We start from the raw sequence: 13212 nt of genomic DNA, 5'->3' as shown, positions 1-13212 counted from the left end.
TTCCCACCTATCACCATTTAGTCGTGAATTCATAATTGATGTCACATACAACTTGAGAGAAAATTCTCTTCTTTTTTGACATAGACGTCTTGTTTTCACACCATAATTCATCGAATTTTGTGCAAACACCTCAAACTATTCAAAAACATTAAGCTCTTGATTAGATAAATGACGTGAATTATTACTTAAACACTCTAAAAGCCTAAACGTCCATTTCTTCCTCATAATTAAGGATCTTATCTTTATTTCGGGTCATCCATGTATTGTGAGAATCGTGATGTATTCCTAGAATATCCTACTACTGTCGTGGCTTTCACTATTTGTGGTAAGACTTAGTATATACATATTTTTCAGGTGATCTTTTCATGTCTACATGATAGAATTACTTTCAACTTTGAGGTGATTATTAGATATCAAAATCGCTTGCTAAGAAAGATTTAGACGAAGAAAATTCAGAGAGCGAGACTTTTGCCAAGGTGAGAGAACCACGAAAGCGGGAGAGAGACTTTTGAGGGTTGTAGTTAAACTACCAAAACCCTAAATCAAGGGCTTAATCATGATCAATCACGTAATCTAAAGAAGATTACGAGCAAGAAAACTTTGTGCCGTGGTGATGCTCGATTCAACATGTGAATCGAAGCCCTTTGAAGCAGAAGTTGAGATCAAAAGGTGAGACAGAATACATTTATAAAGCCCTTAAAGCTGGCTCCTGTCCTCTAATGTCCGAGGGAATAATATAAAGCGGTCTCTTGCAATTTCTAGCTGGTTGAACGGTCACTTATGTGCATTATTGTGCTCGAATAAGAATCTAAATCTTTCTTTAAGATCTTTTATTAGTCAATCTCCATGTGATAATCTGACCTTTTGGGTAAGAAGCAATGAAGACAAAACCATCATGGCTTTGCTGACCTCGTTCCAAATAATGTAACTATCTTTTTTCGTTAAGGAACTCAAAACTCCATTAGACTTGTTTAGTTAAAGAAAAGGACGTACAACAATGCATATGACCTAGCCTTTTGATAGATAGTCCTTGCGTTTTCCAATAGAAAAAAACTCGCCATAAATAACGTAGTTAAACGGCTAACGGCATCCTTTATTACATCATGCATAGACATATTCAGTCAAATTTCTCAATACCCTTTTTGGGTGTAGAGAGAGCATCGCAACTTTTTATTAGGCTTCGGACACATTTTGTTGAGACCGAATCAATAGTCACCATTCCTTCAGTTGATTTTTCCTAGATGGAGTAGGACCAATTAGGATATTCTAATAGACATTGATTCATGGAATTCCTCACAAAAATTTGAAGTCGGAATATCTCCTTTTAATCCGCATTATGTATATGCGTGTTGAATCTCTTTTTTGTGATTCAGGTCAATGCGGAATATTATCCTCCACCAATTAATATTCTCTTTAATTGATCACTAATAGTACCTAAAAGTCGTGACTTGTGCTCTATTTGCATAACTCACCAGCAGGTAAGAGACGGTACCTGGCTTGCTCTGCCTTGATATCCTTTTACTAGTTATGTTTGTTATGATTCATTTACAAAACAAATTTTGTACCTTCATCTTTTTACTAGACTATCATTTATTCTTATGAAAGAATAAGTTTAGGATCAAATGAATCAGATGCGCCTCACAAAAACAGCGGATCGAGAGCATCCAAACTTGCTTAATGCAACCCTCACTCCCCCAAGTCCACAATATCAGGGAGGATCGAAATTCAACGCGTTTTAACTGAGTTAGTACCTCCAAAACCTCTTGCTTTGATTCTCTCTTTCCGTCCTTGAAAATCAGAAGGAGAGAAAGGACATTGCTGGACAAAGTTTTTCAAGGCTTTCCCATTTCAGCCAGCTGCATTTCCCAGTTCAAAGGATTGACCGACGAGTCAACACGTTGGTTAGCTATCAAGTCTGGTGAGGAGCACTCTCGCCCGGTCTCTTTCACAACTCAAAGTGACCTTCGCTTTGTACTCTTGTTCATTGACCTTCGCAGCATCTGCAGAAACGGAAGAAGAAAAAAGAGGAGTAAAGTCCAAAGCAAAGTGTGCAAGTATATAGGCTCAACAGTAGGGCAACCGATGCGGGGGACGAAATTCAACACGTTTGCCAAGTCCGTGAGGGTTTGGAAGTTGGCAGAATTAGCACGAAAAGCGATAGCAAGCGGCTGTTTTCTCCTTTTTTCATCAGCAGAAGCGATTTTCAATTTTGCCTAGAAGCCGTTTGAGAAAAGGTATAGAAAAAAGACAATGTGAAGTGAAGAGAGAGAGAGAAGGTAATGAAGATGGATGGGACTGGGAAAGAGGGTGACAAAAAGCTGACCGACCCAGGAAACTTTAGTGTCAGGAAGAAAATGAAAAGTAGCAGGGCACATAGGTCAAGAATAACAGCTTTGAACCCACCTTTTTAAAGCCCACCCCACCCACAACAACATGGATTGAATTTGAGAGTGAGAAAGAGAGAAAGAGAGGGGAAAGAATCTGCAAACAGTTCGCTGGAAAAGCCTTTCCTTTTGCAATGATGATTATTGACGACCCTGAAAAAGAAAAAGGGGAAGGGAAGGGAAAGGAACCCTCTCCTTCTATGTGAAAATATTGACGATGCAAACACGTCTTTGTTTCCCACCAAAAAGATATCTTTCAACAAGATCACATAGCTTTTCCTTCTAGTAACCCCTCTTCCAAAAAGTTTTAACCCTTGATCCCACTAGTCCTTGCCAGATCGCACCGACCACTTGGTTCGCCTAAATATGATCGGCAGTACTAATCTTTACTCATCAAAAAAGGAAAAGGTATAGGTCGATCTTGTTCAAATACTGTCTTTTCTTTAAAAAAATCAAGTAGACGATTGTCCAATCAATGTATATTTTTTTCTCCTGGTGAAGGGATATGTTTGGCCAAGGTGCCTTACGAAAAAAGCCAAGACATTTGCCTTTTCTCTTCTTCTTTTTCCCTAGGGTTTGTCTCCTTGTTTTCAGAATCTTTTGCAGTGGGAATTCAAGTCGCTGCTGTCCCTCTTCTTTTTTAATTTTTTCCTCTTTTCCATCCCACATGAATGCACTGTCGAGCACCCCAGGGATGCGCAGGTGGAGAAAGGCAGGAAGGACAGCAACCACCACCCCCTCCCCCCATTAAATGCGAAAAGTAGGAAATCGAATTGGCATTTGCAGAGAACGGCTTGCGGGATTGGCGCTGCGGAAGCTCTTGTTTATTATGCTCGGCTCATCAGTTCGATAGGATGCGTATGCATGCTGCATGCACGACACCGCTTTCAAAGCCGAGCATACGATCTTTGTATGTGACAGTGTCAATGACAAATTGTACTATCTATAAATATAAATATATATGCATTTATATCGTGTTGCCTGTCTTCTGTGCTGGGTATAATTGTTAGGATACGAAGATAGGTTACGAAAATATACGAGCATTGATTGGATAAAACAAAACAAACAAAAAAAAAACATGCCTCAATTCTTTTAATCTTTTTTTTTTGAATTCTATGTTTATTATTTGGGAAGAGTGCAGGTTATAGGAATATATGTAAAATATATTCTATTATATGGATACGTGGTAAACAAGAGGATACAATTGGATAATTGGTCGACCCATTTGATTGAGGCATCGGAAGACTACCAGTTTCGAAACTGGAGGCTACTTGATAAAATCACACTACTTACATGTAAATTGTTCTAAGGTAGGGTCATCTGTACAAGGGAGATATCTAAACCTAATCACTTCGTGGAGTTTATAGGATATTTTATGAGCTTTTGTACTTGTATCCCTAGGTAATGACAAATGGAATGGAATCGAATAAATAACATTTGTAAAAATCAATCCTAAATCTGCTTTGAAGGTTGGCCACCGCCAATCCTTGTTGATGACAACTGCCACGATTTATGGTAGTCACTTGAGTGGACAATTGACCGAGACGTTGATGTATTTTCAATAGTCAATGCTTTTTAATGTGCATTAAAAATTATTATTTTTATATATCTTTTAAGTTCTTATCATCGATACTCCTAGACATTTGTTAACGAGATTTTGGGCGTTATTTGATACTATACCCGATTGTTATGCTCCCCTCCTGTTGACATTAGTATGGGATGCAATATGCTAAGAGTCAAGGATAAAAAGCACACACAAGTTGTCATGTTTAAGTATATTGGGGATGAGGGCTCTTTCGTTGCATTTAGTTTGGCTTTCCAAGAGGCTTTGAGGAAAAACTAAGGTGTTTAGCAAAGTTTTTTGGGACCTTCTAATCTTAGAAAAGCTAAAAGTCCAAGATAGGTCCCATCTACTTTATGTTTTCCATTTTTGAAAAGACTAGTTCTTAAGATTAATAATTTTTTTTTTTTATCTTCGAAAACTAACGTCACCATTTTTACTTTTTGTAATTTTACCCTCGTAAGTGATTGTTCATCTCCTCTATGTGGTGAAGCACTGTTGAGAGTTGCAAAGACTAGTTGATGGTTGCCAATAACCTTAGATTGAGGAGGTCGGTGTTGCTTGACCCCTATGATGGCCACCTAAGGTAGCCCAACCTTTGTGAGGGACTGCCTAGGTTGTCGACCTCGACAAGGGCAACCCCAAGCAAGGGGTAGTGAGACCCTAGGCAGCACTTGCTAGGGTTGGGGACCTTTGCAAGGGTCATGCGTCTCTAGATGGCATCGTTGAGGGTACGTGACCTCTACAAGGGGTCACCCGAGGTTGTGCTATCTCGAGCAACGTTTGCCAACAGCCTAAATTCTTTGCCGGAGCCGGTGAAAGGTTTGAGTTATTTTTTTAAAATAAAAAAATGTCCTCTGGAAAAAATATTTTCCAAACACTATTTTACCCAAAAGTAATTTTATAAAGGACTTTTCAATTACAACTTAATCGGTTCGTGGAATTTATAGGATATTTTATAAGCTTTTGCACTTGTATCCCTGGAATGGAATTGGATAAATAATTTTTATAAAAATAAATCCTAAATCTACTTTGAAGGGTGGCCATCGCTATTCCTTGACGACAATTTGGTTGTTATTTATGGCAGCGCGTCCAAGAGGACCACCGTGGCAACAATCACTTGAGCAAACAATCGACCGAGACACTAATGTATTTTCAATTGTCAATGCTTTTTAATGTGCATTGAAAATTGTTTTTTATATATCTTTTAATTTCTTATCAACGATATTCCTGAGACATTTATTGATAAGATCTACATGTTATTTGATACTATATCCGATTGTTATGGTTCCCTCATGTTGACGTTAGTATGGGATGCAATATGCTAAGAATCAAGGATGAAAAGCACATAAAAGTAATCATTCTTCAAGTATAAAGGGATGAAAAATTAGGGTATTTGGGGAAACTCTTTTGGGACCCTTTTGTTCAAATGTTGGTCTTAGCAAAACTGAAAGTCTAGGATGAGTCCCCATATGCTTTGGACTTTAAGCATTTTCGAAAGACCATTTCCTAAGATTAATAAATTTTTTTATCTTCAAAAACTCCCCTCACCCTTTTTTTTTCTTTTTCCGATTTTACCCTCATAAGTAATTCCTCATCTTCTCCACATTGCGAAGCTCCATTGAGAGTTGTGGAGACTAGCCAATGATCGCTGACCCTTAGATTGGGGAGGTCATTGTTGCTTGACCCCTACAAGGGCTACTTAAAGCCGTCTGACCTTTGTGAGGGACCGCTTAGAGCACCCCAGGCAAGGGGTAGTGAGACCCTGGGCAACCCTTACTAGGGTTAGGGACCTCCGTGAGGGTCACACATCCCTAAGTAGTTTCATTGAGGTTTCTTGTCCTTCGCGAGGGGTCTCCTAAGGTTGTGCAATCTTAAACAATGTTTGCGGACGACCTAAGCTCTTTTCAAGAGCTGGCGAAAGGTTTGAATTTTTTTTTAGTAAAGAAAGTCCTTTGCAAATAATATTTTTCCCAACACTAATTTAATCAAAATTGTTTTATAAAGGACTTTTAAGATACAATTAAATTAACACACTTTGCATTTCGAAAAATACCGACAACTTAAATTTGTTTACATTTTGCCAAAGGGTTTTCCCAAAGCGAATCAAACGCAATCTTAGAGGACTTCACTGATCCTAGCAAGTTACAGAATCCCTCTCCTTGTGCTTTAAACCAGTGCTAGAGGACTCTACAACGTGGACCATGCTTCTTAAATGCAATAGTATAGGGTCGAGCCTTAGGGCACTTGGCAACCACATAGACTTTGACAGCACATAGAAAAACAAAATAATTAGTGGATGAGAATTAAAGCACGTGGAAAATGCAATCATGGTTAGAAGCGAAACATTGATTATGCTTCTTTACCTCAAGATCATTTCACAATTAGATTCGGGACCGAAATGTATAATTTCTAAATTTTTGGAGAATGAGTTCATTTCATTAGGAGACGAGATTCTTCCAATTTAGGTTTTGTTCGTGTAGATAAGTACATTACATGAGTAATATGCCTTATGCAAATGCTTTGTCCAGTCGACTGTCAATATTAATTATTGATATCGACATCATGTACATATTAAAGCTAATCGATTTACATAAATATTTCAACTGTGTACACGTCGGACTTCAAACATTGGATGTGGGATAAACGGTGCATAGAAAAAATTATAAAAACATCCTTAATTTTTTCTTGGTCAAAATTGAAAAATAAAAAAAATTCTTGTTTGACCGTTTAATTAGAGTCAAGATGGGGGAAATACAAAAGCGACCTTTTCGCTCTCGCATTTCAAAGTTTTTAGTTGGGCCGAGAGCACTGGGCCATAAAATTTGGGCCTTTGATGGGCTTATTCGAGAGAGAATATATATCCACGGGGAATTACGTCCGTCCGATCGCTCTCGCCCTCCGGCGAGCGATCTCCGTCTTCCATGGCTTCGAATCCGAACGGAAATTCGAAGCTCGGTTTCGCCGCCGCCGTTTTCCTGGCGCTCGCCGCCACGGCGTCGGCGTCGGCGTCGGCCGCCGTCTCCGGTACTTCGCCGAGCTTCAGCCGGACCGGCGTTCTCTCGCGTTATCCTTTTTCGTCGTCTCCGCCTTCGTCCGCGCGGCTTTGATCGGTGTTGTTCTCGCAGTGTACTTGTGGAAGAGGAGGAAGTCGAGGGAGCTGGAATCGAGGATTCGGGAGCTCGAGGCGTCGCTCCGGTCCTCGTCGGAGAAGTGCGCCGCCGAGAGGCGAGGCCGCATCGGGGCTCAGCAGGTTCGGGACTGCTTGTTATTGTTTTCCACACTCGCGGAATTGCTCTTAACGCGAATCAGTGCACTCGCGGATCGCGTGCATTTGCATTTGCGTGTGCGAATTGGTGCGAAGAGCCTTTTGCTATTTCGAAGAGTGAGAGTAGGATGAGAGTGGCAAAAATGAGAAATGATGGAGGGAGATGGAGCGGGGATAGTAGGAAAGACAGTGGAAGTAGTGATAGACTGATGGTGATGTCACGACTGGTTTGTTGCTAAAGTAACAATTGTTTGATCATTGCTGTTTGAAGTTTGCGAAATTTATGCGTTCGTCCAATTCGCATCCGTCTTTAGGATGAGTAGTGTATTCAGTATATTAGAGGGAAAAAAGGGAGTTGTTCCTTCTCCCTGTTGTTATTGATAATATGTCTGCAATTTTTTGTTTTTCAGGATTTGTGATTTGGCTTTTACTTATTACTTAGCATCGAAAATCTTTAAGGAATGTATACACATGGACATTTAAGCTGATAGGCCCTTATATTTTCTGTGCAATGTGTTCGCTCTAGGCTTTGAGGAAAGCTATAGCGCAACCTCGGTTGGAAAATTCTGAGGTCACTTCTTATCCGATGAGACCTATTGGCATTGTCAAGTCATGCTTTTCTACCAGGTACGCAATTTTCCAATCTCCCTTTTTGCCATAATGAGCTTTCTTTTAGTGGTTCATAGCCTTGGTGATAGCTTCTTGTGACTATGATGACGTATAGTATCTTGGTTTTGGAGATTTCGCAAGTTTTTCGATTTATATGATTGGGTGGAGATGGCATAAGAATTAGTTTGGAGAATCATAGTTGGCATACGTGAAATGAGATCTGAATGTTCACATGGAAAGATCTGTGAAGTCTCTTGAAACTAAAGAAAAAGTTTTAGGCAGTGTCATTGCATCAGTTAGCCATCAATTACAATGTGTGTGTGTGTGTGTGTGTGAGAGAGAGAGAGAGAGAGAGAGATGCAAATTTTTTTAGTCTGGTCACTGTATGGAACTTCTAGAAATTAGATTTCTTGTTCAGCCTTCTCTGTTAAGAAGGCAAGCCCATCCAGTTAGCTGTCCTGTGTGGTTAGTTAGCTCTTTATGTGCAAGCTGTTTGGAGGCCATGAGTTGTTGTATCTCCCAATGCAGGAATGGCACGCCAAGGCAGCCTTTAATTGTGCCCCTTGCAAGAGCATCTTTGGTATTTGATGCATCTCTAGTCCCTCCGGCATCACTTGAGGGCCTTGAAGGATATTCTCATTGTTGGATTATATATGTTTTCCATCTCAATACAGATTTGGAGAAGTTGTGGAAGGAGACATCTAGATCAAAGTTCAAGGCAAAGGTTTGTGGTCCATTATTATAAAACTGTTATGGGGAAAGCTCCAACTAGCGTTTGTGTTTGTTGAACTTGTTTAAGAAGATCAATAGATGGACAGGTCAGGGTGCCAAGACTGAAAGGAGAAAAGGTGGGAGTCTTTGCTACAAGGTCTCCACATCGACCCTGCCCTATAGGGCTAACTGTTGCAAAGGTAAACAGCATTATATGAGAAAATTGTGTCTTCTTTTATGGACTTTTCAATCGTTTCTGTCCTAGATTATATGAACATTTTACTATAGGAGTATGTGATAATATGACTTATTTAATAATAAGAAACTTCTCAACAGATTGCTCTGACTACAGTGGAGGATTTCCTCATATTTTGGGATTTTCTGGTTTCTACTTGCAGTTTACTCTCCTGTATTTGGAAAATGCAAGAACTATAACGGACACTTTGCTTTGTATAACCTAGGTGGAAGCTATCAAAGGAAACACGGTTTTACTCTCAGGTGTAGATTTGGTTGATGGGACAGTGAGTTCTCTTTTCTCATGATCTGCTTCCTCGTTCAATAAATTATTTTTTCGAATTGACCCATGATAACCCAAACTGGCCTCATGTACACTGTCTTACAAGTGGCCATCATTGGATTAGGAGTTGTAGTGTTCATGGTCTGATGTTCCGAGAGTTATATTGTCATTTGCATTTGCATCATAGTAATCTTTGGCCACCTCTAATTGATTAACTTTTATTGGCTCCTCAGGCTAGCGCTGTGGCATTAGAAAGCTAATTGGTTAAGAATTGTGCAAAAAATTTAGAATATCTATAGTAATTTGCTACCTGAGTTACTGGATCTTGATTTTTTGTTGCTAAAGCATGGTATCAGCTCCCTTTAACATTGTGTTTTGGATGATTATGTAGTAATAACTGATTGCCACTTGAGCAATACACGTATCAACTGGCTGTAGTGCATACGTCTGTACTTTCCTTTGACAAAATATAGAATTGCTTAACATTAACATATTTATGATTTTGTTTATGTTGGACAGCCGGTTCTGGATATTAAACCTTATCTCTCATACTGTGATAGCCTCCCAGGAGCAAGAGTACCATCCTGGGTAATGGTGAGAACTCGGTTTTTTACTGTTTGTTGTTTGTGATTCTCTTTCAGGGGTTGAATGGTTACCAAACTTTTAAGTATGTAGGATGTTAGTTTCTTTTTCATGACTACCAGTAAATAATATTCTCGAGTGTGATAATATCTGTTGTGACATTTTTAAGCTTCATAGGCACCGTCAGACTTAGGACTCTTAATGATTTGTGCCTTGCCTTAATGAGGTATTTGTAGTTCGTGCTGCAATTGCTTCTGATCTTTGGTTACCCATTCTTTATATGGGTAATATAACCACGAAGAAAATAAGGGCCTTCATATCTAGAGTCTTCTCTATGAAAGACACATTTCCTGAGATCTCACATGCGCCTAATTTGCTCAGGTCGACAGCTCACTAGCAGTTGCTTCTGTGAACTTCTCTGGTCATTTCTCTTCAACACTAGCTGATTGCTGGGCAGTTGCGGTGAGCTTTCTTAATTAATTTGACTAATCATTATGGAGATCTTTAGTTCATGTACTCTCTCTACTCGGGACAGAGTCTTCAGAATTTTTTTTGTCATCTTGTGATGGCTTTGTTTTGTAACGTTTTTATTTTTCCCAATTTCTGTTCTTTTGTTCTCCTTAAAAAAAAAAAAAAACAGAAATCCGTTTGGTAACGTTAATTAATTTTCTATTCCTTGGAGTAAAAAAGTGGAGAATAGATTTGGAACAAAAATAAAATGTAGAAAAAGGTAACTTCTTGTTCACAGGAATAATTTTTAGAAATAAGTTTTTTTTTTTTCCCTTCTTTTCTTTTTCTTTGTTGGCAGCCACCCCTCGTTGCCGCTTGCTAGCCGGCTGACGATCGCCATTGGTTGGCTAACAATTGCCGACTGCTACTGACTGCTGTCGCCAGCCCCACTGCTCTTGGCCGACTGACAATAGTTGACGACTATTGCCCGCCGCCTGTTGCCAATTGTTGCCGACTGCGGATTGCTGCCACCAAATGCTGCCGCGGTGGCGGCGGGCGGCAATCAGTGGTGGTCAGCGGTCGGCAGCAGTCGGCAGCAGTCGTCGGTCAGCGATGGTGGCGTTGGCGGTTAGCGGCGACAATTGGCAGGAAGAAAAAAAAAAAAAAATTTAAAGAAATTTTACATTACAAAAATTTTGTGAATCGTCTCAAACGCATTCTTATTTTTTTTCCATTCTGAAAATAGAAATTTTATGTAGTTACCGAACGCATTCTTTTACTGAAAAATTATTATGAGAAATAGAAATAGAAAAAGATTATTTCTGAAAGGAAACTATTTCCCAGAGTAGAAGCATTACCAAACGGATCCTTAGTTTACATACATTTCCTAATTGTGTGGGAAGATTAGATGATTGATATGCTCATCTAACCTTTGGTGATAAATTTGCAGTTTAATTTTGTTGTCGGTGAATGTTAAACGTGTGTAATTACTGGAATTTCTCAATCAAGGGGTGTTTGCTGCTCTGTTTTTTCTGTAGTTCTTTCTATCTCATGTCAGCATGTATGACTACTTTAGTTAGCAGAATATCCTATCAGAAATGCAGTTGCAAATTATTTAATCTCGTCATATAACAGGGAATTGATTTTCGGAGTCATTTATAAGTAGCGTGGCTTCTCTTAGTTCTCAGTCTGTTCATATTGTGGATAATGTGCATTACAGGGAAAGAGTTCGATGTATGCATCACCAGAAGAGCTTCAGAAGTTGATCGAGGAAGTCCTTTCATGGGATATACGATCGGTATCTCAGAGAAACCGATCACATGATTTGCCTGTCGGGGAAATTAATGGTAAAGCATCTGATATGACTTCGGACCTCGACAATCTGCACGAAGATGGTTCCGATGGACATGAGAAGGCACCTCTGCATCCCACGGATATAGTCTATCACCTTGTTTTGGAAAGATTCGACATTTCGTATAGTATTGATCCTGATGGAAATGTCTTTGTGGAGAAAGTCTCACTTCCCTCGGACATCCCAGATAATAACAATGAGAATATTGCAAACCAATACGAAGAATGACTTGGATGACTAGGTTGCTCAAGGATTTTGGTAATCCAAATGATGATTTGCTTGGATTAGGGTTCATTTCATGCTGGAGCTTGGGGTTCCTGTTTTTTCTCTATGTCTGATTATCCATTGCTACTTCACCTTAGATCCTCTCATTCAGGTTTTCTTCTTCCGTTCAAATATGTAGATCACTCTGCAAACCAACGAGGAGTAGGCTGAAGAGAATAACCAAATAAAATAATCCGAAATATACATTGAGGACAATACTAATATGTACCGAGTTTTATTAATTGTTCAGGATATCTTTTCAGAAAGCCCACCAATCACATGTCCCCAGCGAAGTTGTCCTGCCAAGATGGGCACCTGCATATTCCTTGTCCTTATCTTACACTTTATTTATGAGATCAGGATTCTTCATTTCCATCTCCTGGAGTGTAAACATAAAGGGACGAAGCGCGGGTTTTTTTTTTTTTTTTTGGTCAGTTTTACTCTATTTCTACTCTACATTCACTCTCAGATTTTTGTCTTGTCTCTTGCAGGGCGTGGGAGTTGAAATCCACTCCTGAAACTTACACATCCCCATCTCATCCCTTAAGAAGGTGGGGATTTGAACCCCTCACATTCTCCTTCCATGTTGAAAGGGTGGCCACTGGGGCGAATCGCCGTTTACTTACCGTTAAATCTATCAAAATGGGTCAAAAATTAATTTCTTGTGATGAGTTGAGTTGTTATATGAGTTGTTATATTTAATAAATGGATAATAAATGAGATTAGAATAGTAAAGCTTAAAATAATATGATTATTAAATAAGTTTACAATTTATTTAGTCTCCTCTATCAACGGCATATAAGATGGTGAAAAGAAAAAGCACCCAAGCGAAATTGTTGCTATGTATATCTTACTATGCGGTCGTCCACCCGACCAAGTCGGGCTTACGTGTGAAATAATATGCAAAAAAACAAAAACAAAAAACGAATACTTATGTGACTGATTTTGAGTTGAAATACATATGGTCCTCACCCTTTTTAGTCTCCTCAATCAACAACAGCATATGCGATAATGAAAAGAAAACATGTCGGAGTGAAATTGTCGCTTTGTATTACTTATTATGCGGGGGTCCACCCTGTTAGAAGATATCACACACCCAACTTGGGTCAATTTTTTGCTCTCTTGAGTCCACGATCTATGAATTTTCCTAAGTTAGGTTTATTATGAAAGTGTTTTAACAATATTGGTTGAGTATGAGACGCTAGTTCGTATTGCATGAAAATAAGTTAAAAAGTATTAAATGAGTTGATTTTTTTTTTTTTCGGTTATACTCTAATCCTACTTAAGACTCACTCTCGACTTTGTCCCGCTCCACGTATGTAGGGCGTGGAAAGTGAAAAACCCACTCCTGAAATGGGTTGATTTTGATCAGATTACTTTTGACTTGATCCACCCGTTTGATGGTTGATGGGTTCCACCTAGCACCAAACCATCACTCGGCCTTCAATTCGCCGTCCACAGGGCGGCTCGACCCTACCATTACTATTCCCGCGTTTTTTGATTTTTCTAGTTCTT

The 13212-nt window shown here is 39.3% G+C and overlaps 1 protein-coding gene across 1 annotated transcript; it reads left to right on the top strand.

Annotated features, from left to right (window-relative positions):
* The first annotated feature begins 6840 nt into the window (after positions 1–6840).
* LOC104435987 (tRNA (adenine(37)-N6)-methyltransferase) lies at positions 6841–11787 on the top strand. The gene is made up of 9 exons (XM_010048717.3): positions 6841–6972; positions 7074–7198; positions 7740–7840; positions 8351–8546; positions 8641–8733; positions 8995–9054; positions 9570–9644; positions 10014–10094; positions 11302–11787. The coding sequence occupies exons 1-9, from the start codon at positions 6870–6872 to the stop codon at positions 11659–11661; spliced, it is 1194 nt and encodes a 397-aa protein (XP_010047019.2). The 5' UTR covers positions 6841–6869; the 3' UTR covers positions 11662–11787.
* The last annotated feature ends 1425 nt before the right edge of the window (positions 11788–13212 follow it).

Source organism: Eucalyptus grandis, chromosome 3 (genome assembly GCF_016545825.1).
Source record: "Eucalyptus grandis isolate ANBG69807.140 chromosome 3, ASM1654582v1, whole genome shotgun sequence".
In the NCBI taxonomy this organism is placed as follows: Eukaryota; Viridiplantae; Streptophyta; class Magnoliopsida; order Myrtales; family Myrtaceae; genus Eucalyptus; species Eucalyptus grandis.
Note: the sequence above shows the minus strand (reverse complement) of the source record. Positions and strands in the feature narration are given on the sequence as shown.